This window comes from Apodemus sylvaticus, chromosome 11 (genome assembly GCF_947179515.1).
Source record: "Apodemus sylvaticus chromosome 11, mApoSyl1.1, whole genome shotgun sequence".
Taxonomy (NCBI): Eukaryota; Metazoa; Chordata; class Mammalia; order Rodentia; family Muridae; genus Apodemus; species Apodemus sylvaticus.
The window spans coordinates 15,890,031-15,912,536 of NC_067482.1; the positions used below are offsets into that span (position 1 = coordinate 15,890,031).

At 39.8% G+C, this 22,506-nt stretch overlaps 1 protein-coding gene across 1 annotated transcript; it reads left to right on the plus strand.

Moving 5' to 3' along the window:
• Positions 1-200: 200 nt before the first annotated feature.
• Positions 201-18,763, plus strand: LOC127696321 (PRAME family member 8-like). Its single transcript, XM_052198901.1, has 4 exons — positions 201-269; positions 16,122-16,417; positions 16,829-17,398; positions 18,196-18,763. Exons 1-4 carry the CDS (start codon positions 201-203, stop codon positions 18,761-18,763), a joined length of 1,503 nt encoding a protein of 500 aa, XP_052054861.1.
• Positions 18,764-22,506: the final 3,743 nt, after the last annotated feature.

Below are 22,506 nucleotides of genomic sequence, written 5' to 3' on the forward strand. Positions count from 1 at the left end.
CATTGAGGTGAAGTCATTTGGGAGGTGTTCTCTCTGAATCCAAACAAAGAAGCTGTGTTCTAAGGTTGGCAGCTGAACTTGCTAGTGAAAGAGTCACCCAGGTGGTACTGGTTTTGAAGATACTATGGGGCTGGGAGGTGAGGCTGGGCACTGGAGAGCAGTGCTGGAGTCTTGGAGTCTAGGAAAGGCTATGGGTGAAAATGCTACCTAGTAAAAAGAATCCGACATTTGGAGATACAATACCTTGGCATGAGTACCAAGAACAGCAGGTATGGAGTGGAGACAGCCAGAGCCTAGAAGACAAGCTCTGTATGCTGTACAGGGCAGAGCAGAGAAGAGACCCAAGTCCTTTGGTTGAGCCCAGAAGAGAGGCGGCAGGTCCCAGACATTGGACATTTGAGTTCTTTACATCATTGCAGTTTGTGTTTTATCTAATCTGATTGTGGCTGTGCCTTGGTTCTTTCCTTTTGAAGTAAGAGAGTATTTAATTTACATTTGATTTTTATAGACTAAACTTCGAAGAGATATTGGATTTCAAAAGAGACTGGATATTTTATTAAAAATATTCTTCTCTAATATATATGACACACCCCTAGCAGTTTCTGCTTCCTCCACTCCTCCTTGCTCCCTGTCAACATGTATCCCCTCCTCCCTGGATCAAATCCCCCTTTGTTTTCAATTCAGAAAAGAGCAGGTCTCCAAGGGATGACAGCCAGAGAGAACAAAACAAGGCAAGTCAAGGCCCCCATATCAAGGCTGTGCAAGGGAACCCAATAGAGGAAAGAGACTGGATGATTTCCAACAATTTATTTTATGTCCAGAATGCAGTTTCCCTCCTCCTCCTCCTAGTCACTCCCTCTCAAATCCCTTCCTTCCACTTCCCTTCATTTCTTCCAAGAGAAGTGAGGCCTCATGTGAATATGCCTCAGCATATCAAGTTGCAATGCACTAGATGGGTCTTTTTCTATTGAAGCTAGACAAGGCAGCCTAGTTAGGGGAAAGGGATCAAAAGGCAGGCAACAGTTAGACAACCCCTGGTCCTGCTATCAGGGGTTCCACACAAAGGACAAGGCCCACATCTGTTACATCTGTGTAGGGAGCCTAGGGCTTTTCCATGTATGAACTCTGGTTGGTCATTCAGTCTAGGTGAGCCCCTATGGGTCTATGTTGGTTGATTCTATAGGTCTTCTTGTGGTGTCCTTGGCCTATCTGATTCTTCAATTCTTCCTCACCCTCTTACCCAGATCCTTCAAACTCTGCCTAATGTTTTGCTGTAGGTCGCTGCATCTGTTTCCATCAGCTGCTGGGTGAAGTCACTCAAATGACATGTATGCTAGGCCCCTGCCTGTAGTTATAGCACAATATCATTAATATAACATCCTTGTGTCTTTCTAGTGGGATGGGACTCACACTGGACCTGACTCACACTGAGCCTGTCATTCATTAGCCATTCTCTCAATTTCTGCTCCATCTTTATCCATGAATATTTATAGGCAGGAAAATTTAAGGGTCAAAAGTTTGTATTTGGCTTGGCTTGCCCATCAGAAGTCTTGCCTAGGTACCGGAGGTTCATCTTCCATATCTCCTATTGCAAGAAGTCTTAGCTATGGTCATTCTCATAGATTCCCGGGAGTTTCCATTGTCCTGGCTTTCTAGCTCATCCCAGAGATTCTGCACAGCCACAGATTCCACTTCCCTCTCATTCCCACCTCCCCACACGTGATCCCTCGGGTTACTCTTGAGAAGTTCTCTCACACACAGTTCTACCATCTATCCACCCCTGATGCGTATTTTTACCCTTCATTTTAAGATGCAAGCATCCTCTTGTCAGGCCTTCCTTATTAGTTTCTCTGGGTCTATGGATAGCATGGTTATCCTATACTTTATGGCTAATATTCACTTATGAGTACATGCCACATTTGTCTTTCTGGGTCTGGGTGTTACCTGAAAATTTCATGTTGTTGCTTTTAATAGCTGAGTAGTATTCCATTGTCTAAATGTACTATGTATTTATTATCCATTCTTCAGTTGAGAGACATATGTGTTGTTTCAAGTTTCTGGCTATTTCCAATAAAACTATGAACACAGTTAAAACACTGTCCTTGTGGTATGGTGGAACATCTTTTTTTTTTTTATACGACTTTATAGTATATCATTTTAGCTTTATACCCAATAGATATTTTCCTCTTATTTCTTGCCAACAGAACTGAGTATGAATTAGTCACAAATTTGAAAAATGCTATAAGAAAGGAGATATATATCATGTAAATTATGACTGGTATAAATATAATTACTGTCTTTTACTTCTTTTTTTTATTCGATATAATTTATTTACATTTCGAATGATTTCCCTTTTCTAGCCCCCCCCCACTCCCCGAAAGTCCCGTAAGCCCCCTTCTCTTCCCCTGTCCTCCCACCCACCCCTTCCCACTTCCCCGTTCTGGTTTTGCTGAATACTGTTTCACTGAGTCTTTCCATAACCAGGGGCCACTCCTCCTTTCTTCTTGTACCTCATTTGATGTGTGGGTTATGTTTTGGGTATTCCAGGTTTCTAGGTTAATATCCACTTATTAGTGAGTGCATACCATGATTCACCTTTTGAGTCTGGGTTACCTCACTTAGTATGATATTCTCTAGCTCCATCCATTTGCCTAAGAATTTCATGAATTCATTCTTTCTAATGGCTGAATAATACTCCATTGTGTAGATATACCACGTTTTTTGCATCCACTCTTCTGTTGAGGGATACCTGGGTTCTTTCCAGCATCTGGCAATTATAAATAGGGCTGCTATGAACATAGTAGAACATGTATCCTTATTACATGGAGGGGAGTCTTCTGGGTATATGCCCAGGAGTGGTATAGCAGGATCTTCTGGAAGTGAGGTGCCCAGTTTTCGGAGGAACCGCCAGACTGCTTTCCAGAGTGGTTGTACCAATTTGCAACCCCACCAGCAGTGGAGGAGTGTTCCTCTTTCTCCACACCCTCTCCAACACCTGCTGTCTCCTGAAATTTTAATCTTAGCCATTCTGACTGGTGTAAGATGAAATCTTAGGGTTGTTTTGATTTGTATTTTCCTAATGACTAATGAAGTTGAGCATTTTTTAAGATGCTTCTCCGCTATCCGAAGTTCTTCAGGTGAGAATTCTTTGTTTATCTCTGTACCCCATTTTTTCATAGGGTTGTTTGATTTTCTGGAGTCTAACTTCTTGAGTTCTTTATATATATTGGATATTAGCCCTCTATCTGATGTAGGATTGGTGAAGATCTTTTCCCAATGTGTTGGTTGCTGATTTGTCCTCTTGATGGTGTCCTTTGCCTTACAGAAACTTTGTAATTTTATGAGGTCCCATTTGTCAATTCTTGCTCTTAGAGCATACGCTATTGGTGTTCTGTTCAGAAACTTTCTCCCTGTACCGATGTCCTCAAGGGTCTTCCCCAGTCTCTTTTCTAGTAGCTTCAGAGTGTCTGGCTTTATGTGGAGGTCCTTGATCCATTTGGATTTGAGCTTAGTACAAGGAGACAAGGAGGGATCAATTTGCATTCTTCTGCATGCTGACCTCCAGTTGAACCTGCACCATTTGTTGAAAAGGCTATCTTTTTTCCATTGGATGTTTTCAGCCTCTTTGTCGAGGATCAAGTGGCCATAGGTGTGTGGGTTCATTTCTGGATCTTCAATCCTGTTCCATTGATCCTCCTGCCTGTCACTGTACCAATACCATGAAGTTTTTAACACTATTGCTCTGTAGTATTGCTTGAGGTCAGGGATACTGATTCCCCCAGATTTTCTTTTGTTGCTGAGAATAGTTTTAGATATCCTGGGTTTTTTGTTTTTCCAGATGAATTTGATAATTGCTCTTTCTAACTCTGTGAAGAATTGAGTTGGGATTTTGATGGGTATTGCATTGAATCTGTATAGTGCTTTAGGCAAAATGGCCATTTTAACTATATTGATTCTACCGATCCATGAGCATGGGAGGTTTTCCCATTTTTTGAGGTCTTCTTCCATTTCCTTCTTCAGAGTCTTGAAGTTCTTGTCATACAGATCTTTCACATGTTTGGTAAGAGTCACCCCAAGATACTTTATACTGTTTGTGGCTATTGTGAAGGGGGTCATTTCCCTAATTTCTTTCTCAGCCTGCTTATCCTTTGAGTATAGGAAGGCCACTAATTTGCTTGAGTTGATTTTATAACCTGCCACTTTGCTGAAGTTGTTTATCAGCTGTAGGAGCTCTCTAGTGGAGTTCTTTGGGTCACTTAGGTAGACGATCATGTCGTCTGCAAATAATGATAGTTTGACTTCTTCCTTTCCAATTTGGATCCCTTTGACCTCCTTATGTTGTCGAATTGCCCGAGCTAGTACCTCAAGTACAATATTGAAAAGATAAGGAGAAAGGGGGCAGCCTTGTCTGGTCCCTGATTTCAGTGGGATTGCTTCAAGTTTCTCTCCATTTACTTTCATGCTGGCTACCGGTTTGCTGTATATTGCTTTTACTATGTTTAGGTATGGGCCTTGAATTCCTGTTCTCTCCAAGACTTTAAGCATGAAAGGATGCTGAATTTTGTCAAATGCTTTTTCAGCATCCAATGAAATGACCATGTGGTTTTGTTCTTTGAGTTTGTTTATGTAGTGGATTGCATTGATGGATTTCCGTATATTGAACCAACCCTGCATTCCTGGGATAAAGCCTACTTGATCATGGTGGATGATCGTTTTGATGTGTTCTTGGATTCGGTTGGCAAGAATTTTATTGAGTATTTTTGCATCGATGTTCATAAGGGAAATTGGTCTGAAGTTCTCTTTCTTTGTTGGATCTTTTTGTGGCTTTGGTATCAGAGTAATTGTGGCTTCGTAGAAGGAATTGGGTAGTGTTCCTTCTGTTTCTATTTTGTGGAATAGTTTGAAGAGTATTGGTGTTAACTCTTCTTTGAAGGTCTGGTAGAATTCTGCACTAAAGCCATCTGGTCCTGTGCTTTTTTTTGGTTGGAAGACTTTCTATGACTCCTTCTATTTCTTTAGGCATTATGGCACTGTTTAGATGGTCTAGTTGGTCCTGATTTAATTTTGGTATTTGGTATCTGTCAAGGAAATTGTCCATTTCCTCCAGATTCTCCAGTTGTGTTGAGTACAGGCTCTTGTAGTAGGATCTGATGATTTTTTGGATTTCCTCAGTTTCCGTTGTTATATCTCCCTTTTCATTTCTAAGTTTGTTAATTTGGATACTTTCTCTGTGCCCTTTGGTCAGTCTGGCTAAGGGTTTATCTATCTTTTTGATTTTCTCAAAGAACCTGCTCCTGGTTTTGTTGATTTTTTTGTATGGTTCTCTTTGTTTCTACTTGATTGATTTCGGCCCTGAGTTTGATGATTTCCTGCCTTCTACTCCTCCTGGGCGAAATAGCTTCTTTTTGTTCTAGGGCTTTCAGGTGTGTCATTAAGCTGGTAATGTATGCTCTCTCCATTTTCTTTTTGGAGGCACTCAGGGCTATGAGTTTTCCTCTTAGCACTGCTTTCATTGTGTCCCATAGATTTGGGTATGTTGTGTTTTCATTTTCATTGTGTTCTAAAAAGTCTTTAATTTCTTTCTTTATTTCTTCCTTGACCAAGGTATCATTGAGTAGAGTATTGTTCAGTTTCCACGTGTATGTGGGGTTTCTGTTGTTTCTGTTGCTATTGAAGAACACTTTTACTCCATAGTGATCAGATAGGAGGCATGGGATTAGTTCTATCTTCTTATATTTGTTGAGGTCTGTCTTGTGACCAATTATATGATCGATTTTGGAGAAGGTACCATGAGGTGCTGAGAAAAAGGTATATTCTTTTGTTTTAGGATAGAATGTTCTATATATGTCTGTTAAATTTAATTGGTCCAAAGCTTCAATTAGTTTCATTGTGTCCCTGTTTAGTTTTTGTTTTCCTGATCCGTCCATTGAGGAAAGTGCAGTGTTGAAGTCACCCACAATTATTGTGTTAGGTGCAATGTGTGCTTTTAGGTTTTTTTTGTTGTTGTTTTTGTTTTTAATTTTTTATTCAATATAATTTATTTACATTTCAAATGATTTCCCCTTTTCTAGCCCCCCCACTCCCCGAAAGTCCCGTAAGCCCCCTTCTCTTCCCCTGTCCTCCCATCCACCCCTTCCCACTTCCCCGTTCTGGTTTTGCTGAATACTGTTTCACTGAGTCTTTCCAGAACCAGGGGCCACTCCTCCTTTCTTCTTGTACCTCATTGGATGTGTGGATTATGTTTTGGGTATTCCAGTTTTCTAGGTTAATATCCACTTATTAGTGAGTGCATACCATGATTCACCTTTTGAGTCTGGGTTACCTCACTGAGTATGATATTCTCTAGCTCCATCCATTTGCCTAAGAATTTCATGAATTCGTTGTTTCTAATGGCTGAATAGTACTCCATTGTGTAGATATATCACATTTTTTGCATCCACTCTTCTGTTGAGGGATACCTGGGTTCTTTCCAGCATCTGGCAATTATAAATAGGGCTGCTATGAACATAGTAGAACATGTATCCTTATTACATGGTGGGGAGTCTTCTGGGTATATGCCCGGGAGTGGTATAGCAGGATCTTCTGGAAGTGAGGTACCCAGTTTTCGGAGGAACCGCCAGACTGCTTTCCAGAGTGGTTGTACCAATTTGCAACCCCACCAGCAGTGGAGGAGTGTTCCTCTTTCTCCACACCCTCTCCAACACCTGCTGTCTCCTGAATTTTTAATCTTAGCCATTCTGACTGGTGTAAGATGAAATCTTAGGGTTGTTTTGATTTGCATTTCCCTAATGACTAATGAAGTTGAGCATTTTTTAAGATGCTTCTCCGCCATCCGAAGTTCTTCAGGTGAGAATTCTTTGTTTAACTCTGTACCCCATTTTTTAATAGGGTTGTTTGGTTTTCTGGAGTCTAACTTCTTGAGTTCTTTATATATATTGGATATTAGCCCTCTATCTGATGTAGGATTGGTGAAGATCTTTTCCCAATTTGTTGGTTGCCGATTTGTCCTCTTGATGGTGTCCTTTGCCTTACAGAAACTTTGTAATTTTATGAGGTCCCATTTGTCAATTCTTGCTCTTAGAGCATACGCTATTGGTGTTCTGTTCAGAAACTTTCTCCCTGTACCGATGTACTCAAGGTTCTTCCCCAGTTTCTTTTCTATTAGCTTCAGAGTGTCTGGCTTTATGTGGAGGTCCTTGATCCATTTGGATTTGAGCTTAGTACAAGGAGACAAGGATGGATCAATTCCCATTCTTCTGCATGTTGACCTCCAGTTGAACCAGCACCATTTGTTGAAAAGGCTATCTTTTTTCCATTGGATGTTTTCAGCCTCTTTGTCGAGGATCAAGTGGCCATAGTAAAGTTTCTTTTACGAAAGAGGGTGCCCTTGCATTTGGGGCATAGATGTTCAGGATTGACAGTTCTTCTTTTTGTATTTTTCCTTTGACCAGCAAGAATTGTCCCTCAGGGTCTCTTTTGATGACTTTGGGTTGAAAGTCAATTTTATCTGATATTAAAATGGCTACTCCAGCTTGTTTCCTGAGACCATTTGCTTGTAAAATTGTCTTCCATCATTTTACTCTAAGGTAGTGTTTGTCTTTGACCCTGAGGTGTGTTTCCTGTAAGCAGCAAAATGTAGGGTCCTGTTTACGTATCCATTCAGTTAGTCTGTGTCTTTTTATTGGGGCATTAAGTCCATTGATGTTAAGAGATATTAAGGAATAGTGATTGTTACTTCCTATCATTTTTGACGTTATTTTTTAAATTTGAATGCTTAACTTCTTTTGGGTTTGATGAAAGGTTACTATCTTGCTTTTTCCAGGGTGAAGTTTACCTCCTTGTATTGGTGTTGTCCTCCTATTATCCTTTTTAGGGCTGGGTTTGTGGATAGATATTGGGTAAACTTGGTTTTGTCATGAAATATCTTAGTTTCTCCATCTATGGTGATTGAGAGTTTTGCTGGATATAGTAGTTTTGGTTGGCATTTGTGTTCTCTTAGAGTCTGCATGAGATCTGCCCAGGACCTTCTAGCCTTCATAGTCTCAGGTGAAAAGTCTGCTGTGATTCTGATAGGTCTTCCTTTATATGTTACTTGGCCTTTTTCTCTTACTGCCTTTAGTATTCTTTCTTTCTTTAGAACATTTGGTGTTTTGATTATTATGTGACGGGAAGTATTTCTGTTCTGGTCCAGTCTGTTTGGAGTTCTGTAGGCTTCTTGTATATTCATGGGCATCTCTCTCTTTAGGTTAGGGAAGTTTTCTTCCATAATTTTATTGAAGATATTTGCTGGCCCTTTAAGTTGTAAATCTTCACTCTCATCTATGCCTATAATCCTTAGGTTTGGTCTTCTCATTGTGTCCTGGATTTCCTGGATATTTTGGGTTACAAGCCTTTTGCATTTTGCATTTTCTTTAACTGTTGAGTCCATGGTTTCTATGGAATCTTCAGCATCTGAGATTCTTTCTTCTATCTCTTGTATTCTGTTGTTGATATTTGCATCTCTGTCCCCTGATTGCTTCCCAAGGCTTTCTATCTCCAAAGTTGTCTCCCTTTGAGTTTTCTTAGTTGTTTCTACTTCTGATTTTAGATCCTGGATGGTTTTGCTTAGCTCCTTCACTTGCTTGTTTGTGCTTTCCTGTAATTCTTTAAGAGATTTTTGTGTTTCCTCTTTCATGACCTCAGCCTGTTGACCAAAGTTCTCCTGTATTTCTTTAAGAGATTTTTGTGTTTTGTCTTTCATGACCTCAGCCTGTTGACCAAAGTTCTCCTGTATTTCTTTAAGTGTTTTTTGCATTTCCTCCTTTTGGCTTTTGTATTCTCCTGGATTTCTTTCAATGATTTTTGTGTTTCCCTTGCAAGGGCTTCTAACTTTTGATCCATTTTCTCCTGAATTTCTTTAAGTATGTCCTTCATGTGTTCCTGTACCACCATCATGACCAGTGATTTTAAATCCAGATCTTGTTTTACTGGTGTGATGGGGTATCCAGGACATGTTGGTAGAGGAGAATTGGGTTCAGATGTTGCCATATTGCCTTGATTTCTGTTAGTGACGTTCCTGCGTTTGCCTTTTGCCATCTAGTTCTCACTGGTGTTAGTTTGTCTTGTCAGTGCTGGACTCACCAGTGCAAGCTGCCCCTTCCCAGTTGGCCTCTGGTGCACAGCTTACCTCCTGCACTGCTTGTAGACAGGGTGCTGCTGCCCAGGCTGTTCAGATCCCAAAGCAGGCACCTGAAGGCTCCTGCTGGGGCCCGCTGGATTCACTGGAGCACACTGACTTCTCCCAGCTGGCCACCCGGAAGCCCCGAACATCTTTTAAGTATATAACAAAGAGTACTATAATAAGTCCTGAGAGAATTATTTCCAATTATTTGAGAAACCACCGAATTGATTTTGAGACTGGTTATACAAGTTTGCAATTCTACCAGCAAAGAATGAGTGTTCCCCTTGCTCCACATCCTAGTCAGCATGATCTGTCACCCTTCTAAAGGGTGTAAAATGAAATTTCAGAGTCATTTTGATTTGGATTATCCTGATCACTAAGGATGATGAACATTTCTTTAAGTGTTTCTTGGCCATCAAACATTCCTTCTCCTGAGAATTCTATTTAGCTATGTGCACCATTTTTTAAAAAATTGTGTTATTTGGTTTGTTGGTGTCAAATTATTTTAGTTATTTATATATTTTGTATTTGTATGTATATCCTCTTTTAGATGGAGGGTTGGTGAAGACCTTTGCCAAATCTGTAGGCTGCTGTTTTGTCCTTTGACAGTGGCCTTTTCCATATACTTTCATAAAGACCCATTTATTAATTGTTGATCTTAGGGGCTAAGACGTTTGAACTTTTATACTAATGGGTTCAAGGTTAGCCCCCACTTTCACTTCTATTAGACTTAATTTATCTAGGCTTAGGTTGAGGTATCTGATCCACTTGGACTTGAGTGTTGTTCATGATTGTAGATATGAATCTATTTGCATTCTTCTACATACAAATATCCAGTTAGACCAGCACCATTTGTTGAAGATTTTTTCATTCTTTTATTGTTTGGTTTTGCCTTTTTTTTCAAAACCTAATGTCCATATATGTGCCTGTTTTTTTCCAGGTCCTCAATTTGATTCCATTGTTCAACCTGTCTGTCTTCATACCAACAATTCAGTGTTTACTACTCTTGCTCTCTAATACTGCATGAAGTCAGTGATGATGATAACTCAAGAACTTGAATTGTACTGAATTGTTTTAGCTATCCTGGATGTTTTGTTTTTCCATAGGAAGATTAGATTAGTTCTTTCAAGGTCTGTACATAATTGTCTTGGAATTTTGATGGGAATTGCATTGAATCTGTAGATTGCTTTTAGCAGGATGACCATTTTCACTAGGTTGAGCCTATCAATCCTTGAGTATGGAGATTTTTCCATGTTCTGATATCTTCTTCAGTTTCTTTCTCCAATTTCTTTTAAGTCTCTTTCTTCAGAAACTTGACGTTCTTGTTATGCAAGACTTACACTTGCTTGGTTAGACTTACACCAAGATATTTTGTATTTGTCACTGTTGTAGAGGGTGGTGTTTTCTAATTTCTTTCTGAGCCAGTTTATCATTTGTGTAAAGGAGGGCAGATTTATTTTTTTTTTAGTGAGATTTTTATCCAACCATTTTGCTGAAGGTGTTTATCAGCTATAGGGGTTCTCTGGTATAATTTTGGGGGGTCTCATATATACTATCATATGATCTGTGACTACTGATACTTTGAGTTCTTCCTTTCCAGTTTTTATCTCATTGAGATCATTTAGTTATTGCTCTAGCAAGAATTTCAAATACTGTGTTGAGTAGATAGGGAGGGAGTGGGAAGTCTTGTCTTAGCCCTGGTTTTAGTGAGATTGCTTTAATTTTCTTTTTTTATTTGATGTTGCCTTGTTGTGTGTTGCTTGGATTATGTTTACATATCGACTTTGTATCCTGATAACTCCAAGATTTTTACTATAATAGGCTCTTAGATTTTGTCAAAGGTCTTTTCAGCATCTAGTGGATGATGATCATGTGATATTTTTTCTTTAAGTTTGTTTTTATGGTGGAATAAATTGATGGATTTTCATATGTCGAACTATCCCTGCGTCTCTGGGATGAAGCCTACTTGATTATGGTGGATTATGTCTTTGACATGTTAGGGATTCAGTTTCCAGTATTTTATTAGCATTTCTGCATAAATACTCATAAGGGATGTTAGTTTCAAGTTCTCCATTTCTGTTGAGGCTTTGTATAGCCAAGGTTTCAGGGAGAATCTGGCATTATAGACTAAGTTTGTCAATATTCCTTTTGTTTCTATTTTGTGGAATAATTTGAGGATTATTGGCATTAACTCTTCTTTGAAAGCACGGTAAAACTGAACTAAAAGACTCTGGCTCTAGGATTTTTTGGGATGGGAGACTTTTAATGACTACTACTACTATTTCCCTAGGGATTATAGCACTAAACTGTTAATTTGACATTTAGTTTAACATTTGTAAATTTGTCTTGAAAATTATCAATTTCATTTAGGTTTTGCAATTTTGTAGAGTAGAGGTTTTTGAAGTAAAACCTAATGATTTCCTTGATATCTGTTGTCATATTTTCCTTTTCCTTTGATATTGTTAATTTGGGTACTGTCTCTCAGCCTTTTAGTGAACATAGCAGCCTCTTTGGAGGTTCTATGTTTCACAATGTTTTGTCAGGCCTTTTGTCTTTTGGGGTTTTGCTTTTAACTTTTAATTTAATTTTTTTCTTATTCATCTTACAATCCACCCATTTGCTCCCTTCCTGGTCATACCCTGGCACATTCCTTCCTTCATTCCTCCTCCCCTTCTCTGAGTGGGTGGTGGCTCCTTGGGTATCTGTACACCCTAGTACTTCAATTATTTTCAAGGCTAGCCATATCCTTTCCTACTGAATCCAGACAAAGCAGCCCAGCTAGAAGAATATATCCCACATATAAGCAACAGCTTTTGAAGTAGCCTCCACTCCAGTTGTTAGGGGACCCACTTGAAGACCAAGCTGTCCATCTCCTACATCTCTGTGGGGAGGCCTGTGTCCAGCCCATTTATGTTCTTTGGTAGGTAGTTCGGGCTCTGAGAGCACCAAGGATCCAAGTTTATTGACTCTGTTAATTGACTTCCTACAGAGTCATTATCCCCTTCAGGTCCTTTGCTCATATATTATGGCTACCAGTTTTGTGTTTTTATTGCATTATTGTGTGTGCGTGAACCTGTCTTACATATGTATGTATTACTCAGCATTTTCTTTGACTCTTTACCCTTTATTTATTTTTTTTTTATACTTCAATATGCAACAATTACCTAGACCTTACATTCTATTTAGGTCTTCATATTTTACATGGGTCCAATGAATGTGGTGGTTTGTCAGTAGAGGAGTATGCATATAGACTTGGAAGGTCTAGAACCTGAAGTGGTTTCTATCCTTACACCTGTGGATACCATTGCTGAATACAGGCTTGATAGAAAGTGCTATATACCACTCAGCCATCTCATAGCCTACTAACATCTCTTAAGTTTTGTTCTTTGAAAACATTTTTTTCATTTTTTGTTTTTAGTTTTTAGACTAATACAAGCGTACATTTCAACACAAAGTGAACATAGCTAAGTCAGGACAATTCCTAGAACTTAGAACTTAACATCTCTTAAGTTTTTTTCTTAGAAAACATTTTTTTTTCATTTTTTTGTTTTTAGTTTTTCTGAGACAGGGTTTCTGTTTAACAGACCTGACTGTCCCAGAACACACTCTGTAGACCAGGCTAGCTCAAATTCAGAGGTATACCTACTTTGCTCTCTAATGCTGAGATTGAAGGCCTGTAGTATCACCTCCCAGCTAAACTTGATTTTGTTTATGTTTGCTGGGTTTCATTCGGTTTTGTTTGGTTTTAGAAACATAATTTCTCTATTTTAGAGCACTGCCTGTCCCAACCTTCATTCTGAAGATTAGTCTGGGCTCTAAGACTCCACCTCCCTCTGCTTCCAGGGTACTGGGATTAAAGTCTTGTGCCACCCACCCAGCTCTGCTTTGATTCTAAAACCCATCCTTACTCCAGAAGCTTCATTGTCTAATAATTAACTGCTTAGATAAGGTTACCTTTGAACTCACTAAACCTCCTCTACCTTTGCCTCCAACATGCAAGGATCAAAGGAGTTTGCAACCTTCTCCTTACAGAGTTATTTCTCTTAAAGATTTGTTATCTGTGTTTTGGTGTTTTCCCGGCATATATGAATATGTACCACATGCATGCCTGGTACTCATGAAAGTCAGAAGGAGGCTTCAGATTTCCAGGAACTGGAGTCACAGATCAAGACATCATGTATGTGTTGGAAGATTAACAGGTGCCCATCACTGAGCTGCCAACTCCTGAGCAAGTGCCCCACTTCTGAATTCATCTTGGGCAAGCCTGCTGGCCTGATTTTACCTGACACTCTCTCTGGTTTCTGGCAGCCAAATTCAGCATCTTCCTCAGATCTACTATTTTCTGTTTTCTTTAGGACTATTAGAAATGGGCCCAAATGTAAGGCTCAGGCAGTCCTTCTATTTACAATATTCCTGTGGATAGTCATGAATTGATTCTCCTGCTTCCAGCTCTTGAATTGTGAGGGTCCAGGCATGGCCATCATGTCTGATGCCTGTACTGCTGAAGAGAGGACTCCCTGTTTGCTGGGTAGCTCTCTACAAATTGAATACATACCCAACACCTTTGGACAACAATAATGGAATCAAGGCATGCTCCTGCCTCCACCTTTTGAGTAGGTGCTACTAAACTTTATTGAAAAAAGCATCCATTTTATTCCTTGAACTCCAGAATATATTCATGACTATTAAGTACTGTTTGTCCCAAATCCAGTGGCAATAATATCTATGAATTATTTTATGTCTATTATCAGCAACAGATTAAACCCTGATCTGAGGTAAATCAAACTGATTTTATTCATATGAATAAAATTTTCTCAGGTATAGTGGTTCACAACCTTAATTCTACCAGGAAGAAGGATGCCAAGGCAGGACAATTACTAGAACTTAGATTTTCTAAAACATCCCTAGCTTCAGGGCAAGACCCAGGATTGTCATACCAAACTCAAAACTATGTAATTAAACAAATGAAGGAAAATATCTACAAATTAAGTGATGTGTTCTTAATTCACAATGCAATGTTTGAGGGGTGGTGTGTTGTGGTGGTATTTGCAGAGAGTTCTGATTCAATCAATGAAGTTGTTGGATATTACACATAGAATTAAAAGGGTGGAGTTTAACCATCTAATCCAATTCCAGTTTGGAGTTAAAGGGTGTGGCTGCAATAGGAAGAGTTATGTAGAGATGTATATAAAGACTTCAGTGGAACAAGAAAACACTCAGAGACCTGGAGCCTGATTAACTGCCTGGTTCTGTGGCCTATCTGCAGTGCTCAGAAGTGCTATGCTATGTAATGATTTTCCCTTGAGTCATGCAGTTTGCTGTAGAGACCTTTGGACTCCAAGATATGACAAGAAGTTTTAATTTCTGCCTTTTAGACGAACATATTGAAGACCTTCGGTTTCATTCCAAATTAAGTTTAAGACTAACATGTTCCCTCAAATTTCCCTTTACTGAAATGATCTTTGTTTTTGTGAAACACTGGCTCACACTCTAGACCTGTAGACCATGTATCTTTGAACAACTTTAATTCACAATACCTAGAATTACACTTGTGAGTTACTCAAATGTGTTACCTTAGGCTTTGCTTTGTATCTTTTTCACATAGATTTGTTTTTTGGATCTGGTCTCTTTTGGGGATCCAGTAAACACAGAAAATTGTAGGAACCCATTGTCATCATCCTGCTTTGTGGGAATTCAATATTGGTCAACAACATAAGGAAGGATACTTTTAGTTTTTTTATTGTTTGTTAGCATGTTTGTTTTTTGTGTTTTATTGTTTTTGTTTTTTCTTTACTCTGTTTTTTCTTTTTCTTTATTAATAAGTTTAATATTTCTTCAATTCTTTTTTATACTTTGGTCATTATCCCAGCCCCTGTTCTGACCTCTGACTGATCCTCATCCCATTCCTCCTCCCTATTTTTCCTTTTTTATTGATTATTTAAGTCTCCATCCACAAGCCACCTCCAATCTTCCCTCCCCTTTACCTCTAAGAGTATACTACCCAACCTACCCACCCATTCCTGCCTCACCTCTCTAGAATCCCTCTTCACTAGGGCAACATGTCTCCAAAGGACAAAGGGCCTCCCCTCCCATTGATCCAGACAAGGCAATCTCTTGTTACATGTGTATCAGGAGCTGTGGACCCACTCATGTATACTCTTTGGTGACTTAGTGCCTGGTAATTCTGAGAGGTCCAGTTAGTTGATGTTTTTCTTCCTATGTAATTGCATTCACCTTCAGCTCCTTCATTCCTCTTCAGCTCCTTCATTCCTTTGTTATCTCTTCCATTGGCATCCCCAACCTCAATGCAATAGCTATCTGTGTGTGTCTGTGATTGTCTTAGACAGGTGCTAGCACAGCCTTTCAGAGGAAAGCCAAATCTTGACATCAGCAATAGTGTTCCGGTTTGGTGTCTGTTGATTGATTTGATAACATGATCAATATTTGATTTGATAACAGATCAGACTCTCGACGGCCTTTTCTTCAGTCTCAGCTTCAATATTTTGCCCTCTATTTCTTTTAGATTGGAGCAATTCTAGGTTAAAAATTGTAAGTTGGATGAGTGGCCCATTCCCTCAACTGGGGACCATGCCTAGCTACTGGGTATAATCTCTTCAGGTTCTACCTCCCTTCTGTTGCATATTTTGGTTCAGGTCATTTGCATTGAGTCCTGAGAGTCTCTCCCATTTTTCTTTCTTTCATTGTTTCTTTTTTTCAGAAAGGCTCACACATAAAAATTATAAGCCCATTTAAGTAATAGAGAGGCTCCCACGATACCATTGTGTGAGTCTGTCTTTACACCACTAGTTTAGGATGAAGACATAAATTGATGTCTACAGCACTGTCAGTACCTCAAAAGCTTAGTAGTTCATGCGATGGTGTTGACGTTTTATAAACTTTGTCGCGAAAGTATATTCTTTTCTTACACCTTCCCCAGGAGCCTTCTGACTGGAGACCTTAGAAGATAAGTGTGCATACCTCACCCACTCCACTGAAGATGGAAATTCAGACACTGCTGAGAGATGAGGCTTTGGCCGTGTCCTCTCTAGAGAAGTTGCCCAGTGACCTCTTCCCAACACTGTTCAAGGAGGCCTGTGCTGGCAGACTCACTAACCTCATTAAGGCAATGTTAGCAGCCTGGCCTTTCCCCTGTCTTGCTGTGGGGGCATTGATGGAGTCTCCTGACCCTGACTGCAAAACTTTCCAGGCTGTGCTAGATGGAGTAGACCTGCGACTAACAAGAGAGTTTCATTCCAGGTATGAAATGACCAAGTACTGTAGACAGAAGTGAATAGAGTACTCAGTATAGATTGTCTTGGAGATTGGCTTGGTTATAAGAGGATCAGATGCTTCTGATGGCATCATCAGGCAGGGATACAAGGTTCTTGAAAGCTACTGTTTACTTGTACTGAGGACAATTAGATATGCATTAGAGTTGAATATGGACTAGAGTTGATGTCGACTCCCAGTAGAATGAGCTTGTCCCTGGCCTTCCAACAACCACTAATAATGAGACTAAGAAGAAATAAAGTTTACCTTAGTGAAAGAAAGATAAGCAGGTATATAGAAGCCCATACATAATAGCAGGGAGAGAGCTGAGTTTAAATATATGTAGTGAACTCTTATTCAGGGACTGCTGACATTCATATCATACTTGACATCCCACAGGAGGGCAAAACTACAAGTTCTTGACCTGAGAAATGTCTGCCACCCTTTTTGGAACATACAGGATGATTCAGAGACATTGGAGGAGAAGCAGGTATTGAAGGTCCTTCCCAGATATGCACTCAGGCAGCGTCTGAAGGTCATAGTTGACCTGTGCATTACTTCCTTCCTCCATGAAGCACAAGTAAGCTTTTTGATGTGGGCCCAGCAGAGAATGGGTTCCCTGTATTTCTGCTGTACAAAGATGAAGATCTGGACTCTGTCTCCTCACATTATCATAGTGATCTTCAATGTTTTTGATCCAGAGCACATCACAGAATTAGAACTGAATACCGAGTGGACTATGTCCCAGCTGGAAAATTTTGCTCCCTACTTTGGACAGATGAGAAATCTTCACAAAGTCTTTCTGGCCCCCTTCCGCGAGATCACCTTCCATTTTACTCATAGACCAAGGATCACAGAAGCCGAGTGTATCAACAAGTTTGTTTCTCAGTTCTCCCAATTCAACTGTCTCCAGCATCTCTTCATGGATTGCATCCATTTTCTCAGAGACGAGATTGATCAGGTCCTAGGGTAAGCAAGAATGGAGAGCTGGGTCAGAAACCAAAGCAAATCTGTCTCTCTTCTCTAATGGATTAGGGGGTATGATGCCAGCCAGTCATTAGGAACATACATTTAGAGACTCTAAAGTCTGGAAGTTATATCTTGTTTCCATGGATACTGAGTTATACAAGGGAAACTTTACAAGTGAAATCAGTGTCTCAAATGAGCACTCATAAAGAAGAGAAATTTGGGGTAAAGAGTAGATCACATGTAGTAAGAATGGGTTGTAATTCTTCCTGATATTATGCCTACACAATCAAATGGAAAGGAAACAGGAATGGGAGTGTGTTAGGGACCCACTAGCACAGTGTTAACATGAGCTATATGCTCACATCTATGAGAACAGTCTCCTATCTTTCCCAAGTTTCAATGGATGAAATGTTCTGAGTACAATTAGCACTGAGTGCATGGGACAGGAGGTAAAACTTGGGCAGAAAATGAGAGTAAGCATAACTGCAGAGGGAATGATGGAATTCATATTAAGGAAGCCCACAGCAAATATCAAGACCTTGTCAGAATTTTCTTGGGATGGAAGTTCCTCTGTGTGCTTTCTGGGCTTATGGGCTAGACTGGTTTTCAGCTTGAGAGTGAGGCCAGTAGATGAACTGGGGAGTTGGCATGACTGAGCAGATTTTTAACCAGAAGCATGAAAACTACTGTCCTTGATCATTTAGTCAAACTGACCTTGGGGCACCTGGTTGCTTGCACCACTGTGTTCATCCAAGCCAAACCTCTACAACACAATTAACCCCCTGGTCTATCCCTAGGTTCCTAAAGACGCCCTTGGAGACGCTCTCCATCACTTACTCCCTAATTTCACAGAGAGACTTGAATTCCTTCTCCTGCTGTCAGAGCCTACTTCAGCTAAAACATCTGGATCTGAGAGGAGTGATCTTATGCACTTTGGACCTTATGCCTCTGAGAGCACTCATAGAAAAAGTGGCAGATACTCTTGAGACTCTGAATTTGCAGGGGTGTAAAGTGAAGGACGTCCAGCTTAATGTCTTCCTACCTGCCCTTAGGCAATGCTCTCAACTAACCCAGTTCAAATTCTACAACAATGATATCTCCATGTCCACCCTGAAGGACTTTTTGAAGCACTCTACCAACTGGAGCAGGATGAATGTGGAACAATACCCTGCCCCTATGGAGTGCTATGATGAGTTAGCTGAAGTATCTGTAGAAAGATTTGCCCAAGTTTGTCGGGAGCTCATGGATACACTCAGGACAATAAGGCAGCCCAAGAACATCTCCTTTGCTACAGATATATGCCTTACTTGTGGTGAGAGCTATGTCTATGAGCAGGTGTTGCGACTTTGTCATTGCTGGCAGTGAATTTGGAAATATGACTTCTGGATTTGAATAAAAAACAGATTTGGGACACATCTCTCATCTGGGGTCCTGAGAGCCTGTTGCTTCAGACACAGTTCAGATGGTTGGAAACAAAACAATGTACAGAGATTGGGACCCTGGAGACTGAACTTGACATGGGAAACACTCTGATGGACTATGAGAGCAGGGGCCATGTGAAGTCTGAAAGGCAGTTTGACATTTATATGTGGCTTCTGCCCTGAAAGACTAACTAGATGCTTTGTTGTATACATATAAACCTAGATATTCTTTCTCTGAGGTCTTTGACTGTTACCAACCTCACTATCATGTTCATGGTCAGGAAGGTTCAATGGGTCCAGGAATGGAAGGACACTGGTATTTTATGAGCGAAGCAACTGTGTGAAATTGACATGTATAAAATGAAAGTTTTCTTGACAATTCTTTCCCTTGTCCTTTTCCTGGGCTCCATTTACAACCCTCTTGTTTGGCTGATGCCTAAAAGGAAGAAGACGACATCACAGGGCAAAGTAAACATGCTTTCAGTGTAGTTTTGAACTATCAATCCTTTTGTCAGGCCTCAATGAGATTACTACTAGGAATCTCTATATCCAGCCTTTATGCCACATTTCCCTACAGTCTTATTATTATGGACTCCAAAACTCTATGAAGTACACTTAGTGTATATAAAGGAGTCCAACAATAAACACATAACTCTACTATATGAAGCATTTTTTAACAATGGAATCATATTTAAATTTTTCAGTTTTATAAAAAAATATTTCCTTCTGCCTAGTTCTTATACACCCTTTCTGTATAATAAACTATCAATATAATAATTTATTGTTACTCTGTATTAATTGAAAATGTAAAACCTGAGTTCTTTGTGTAAATATCATTGTTATTGACTGAATTGAATAAAGTATCTAATTTTAAGGACTAGACAAAAAAATACCCTCTGGAGAGAAATCAAAATGTATAAATTGATACCTGCCATGCCACAAGTCACAATCTTGGGAAGGTGGATAAAGTTTTCAGCTAAGGTGTACACATAATAAACATCTAGGCTGGCTTAAGGAACAGAGGAAGACAAAAAATAATCATTTCTCAGGCTCTTTATTTCTGACTTCCTCCACAAACTGTGTCCCTGTCTGCATGTCCAGTTCCCTAGCCTTGTTCATGGGACCAATGAACTCTCCTGACATTTGTCCACAGTAAACATATTTTCATATTCTTTTTTTATTCAATATATTTTTTGTTTACATTTCAAATGATTTCCCCTTTTCTAGACCCCCCACTCCCAGAAAGTCCCATCAGCTCCCTTCCCTACCCCTGTTTTCCCACCCAACCCTTCCCACTTCCCTGTTCTGGTTTTGCCCTATACTGCTTCACTGAGTCTTTCCAGAACAAGAAGTCACTCCTCTGTTCTTCTTGTACCTCATTTGATGTGTGGATTATGTTTTGGGTATTCCAGTTTTCTAGGTTAATATCCACTTATTAGTGAGTGCATACCATGATTCATCTTTTGAGTCTGGGTTACCTCACTTAGTATGATGTTCTCCAGCTCCATCCATTTGCCTAAGAATTTCATGAATTCATTGTTTCTAATGGCTGAATAGTACTCCATTGTGTATATATACCACACTTTTGCATCCACTCTTCTGTTGAGGGATACCTGGGTTCTTTCCAGCTTCTGGTGATTATAAATAGGGCTGCTATGAACATAGTGGAACATGTATCCTTATTACATGCTGGGGAATCTTCTGGGTATATGCCCAGGAGTGGTATAGCAGGATCTTCTGGAAGTGAGGTGCCCAGTTTTCAGAGGAAGTGCCAGACTGATTTCCAGAGTGGTGGTACCAATTCGCAACCCCACCAGCAGTGAAGGAGTGTTCCTCTTTCTCCACATCCTCGCCAACATCTGCTGTCTCCTGAATTTTTAATCTTAGCCATTCTGACTGGTGTAAGGTGAAATCTCAGGGTTGTTTTGATTTGCATTTCCCTAATGACTAATGAAGTTGAGCAATTTTTAAGATGCTTCTCCACCATCCGAAGTTCTTCAGGTGAAAATTCTTTGTTTAAATCTGTACTCCATTTTTTAATAGGGTTATTTGGTTTTCTGGAGTCTAACTTCTTGAGTTCTTTATATATATTGGATATTAGCCCTCTATCTGATGTAGGGTTGGTGAAGATCTTTTCCCAATTTGTTGGTTGCTGATTTGCCCTTTGATGGTGTCCTTTGCCTTACAGAAACTTTGTAATTTTATGAGGTCCCATTTGTCAATTCTTCGTCTTAGAACTTAAGCTATTGGTATTCTGTTCGGGAACTTTCCCCCTGTACCGATGTCCTCAAGTGTCTTCCCCAGTTTCTTTTCTATTAGCTTCAGAGTTTCTGGCTGTAGGTGGAGATCCTTGATCCATTTGGAGTTGAGCTTAGTACAAGGAGACAAGGATGGACCAATTCCCATTCTTCTGCATGCTGACCTCCAGTTGAACCTGCACCATTTGTTGAAAAGGCTATCTTTTTTCCATTGGATGTTTTCAGCCCCTTTGTGGAGGATCAAGTGGCCATAGGTGTGTGGGTTCATTTCTGGATCTTCAATCCTGTTCCATTGATCCACCTGCCTGTCACTGTACCTATACCATACAGTTTTTAACACTATTGCTCTGTAGTATTACTTGAGGTCAGGGATACTGAAACCCCCAGAATTTCTTTTATTGTTGTGAATAGTTTTAGCTATCCTGGGTTTTTGTTATTCCAGATGAATTTGAGGATTGCTCTTTCTAACTCTGTGAAGAATTGAGTTGTGATTTTGATGGGTATTGCATTGAATCTGTATATTGCTTTTGGCAAAATGGCCATTCTAACTATAATAATCCTGCCGATCCATGAGCATGGGAGGTTTTTCCATTTTTTGAGGTTTTCTTCCATTTCCTTCTTCCGAGTCTTGAAGTTCTTGTCATACAGATCTTTCACCTGTTTGATAAGAGTCACCCCAAGGTACTTTATACTGTTTGTGGCTATTTTGAAGGATGTCATTTCCCTAATTTCTTTCTCAGCCTGCTTATCCTTTGAGTATAGGAAGGCTACTGATTTGCTTGAGTTGATTTTATAACCTGCCACTTTGCTGAAGTTGTTTCTCAGCTGTAGGAATTCCCTAGTGGAGTTTTTTGGGTCACTTAGGTAGACGAATATATATATCATCAGCAAATAATGATAGTTTGACTTCTTCCTTTCCAATTTGTATCCCTTTGACCTCCTTATGTTGTCTAATTGCCCGAGCTAGTACCTCAAGTACAATATTGAAAAGATAAGGAGAAAGGGGGCAGCCCTGTCTATTCCCTGATTTTAGTGGGATTGCTTCAAGTTTCTCTCCATTTAGTTTGATGCTGGCTACCGGTTTGCTGTATATTGCTTTTACTATGTTTAGGTATGGGCCTTGAATTCCTGTTCTTTCCAAGACTTTAAGCATGAAACGATGCTGAATTTTGTCAAATGCTTTTTCAGCATCCAATGAAATGACCATGTGGTTTTTTCTTTGAGTTTGTTTATGTAGTGGATTGCATTGATGGATTTCTGTTTATTGAACCAACCCTGCATCCCTGGGATAAAGCCTACTTGATCATGGTGGATGATCATTTTGATGTGTTCTTGGATTCGTTTGCCAAGAATTTGATTGAGTATTTTTGCATCGATGTTCATATGGAAAATTGGTCTGAAGTTCTCTTTCTTTGTTGGATCTTTGTCT

Excerpts from the sequence above, each read along its gene's own strand:
- LOC127696321 (XM_052198901.1), top strand. The coding sequence starts at position 201 with ATGCTACCTAGTAAAAAGAATCCGACATTTGGAGATACAATACCTTGG. Across the intron at positions 270-16,121 it reads ATGAGTACCAAGAACAGCAG|AAGATAAGTGTGCATACCTC; the intron begins GTATGGAGTGGA and ends TGGAGACCTTAG. Across the intron at positions 16,418-16,828 it reads ACAAGAGAGTTTCATTCCAG|GAGGGCAAAACTACAAGTTC; the intron begins GTATGAAATGAC and ends GACATCCCACAG.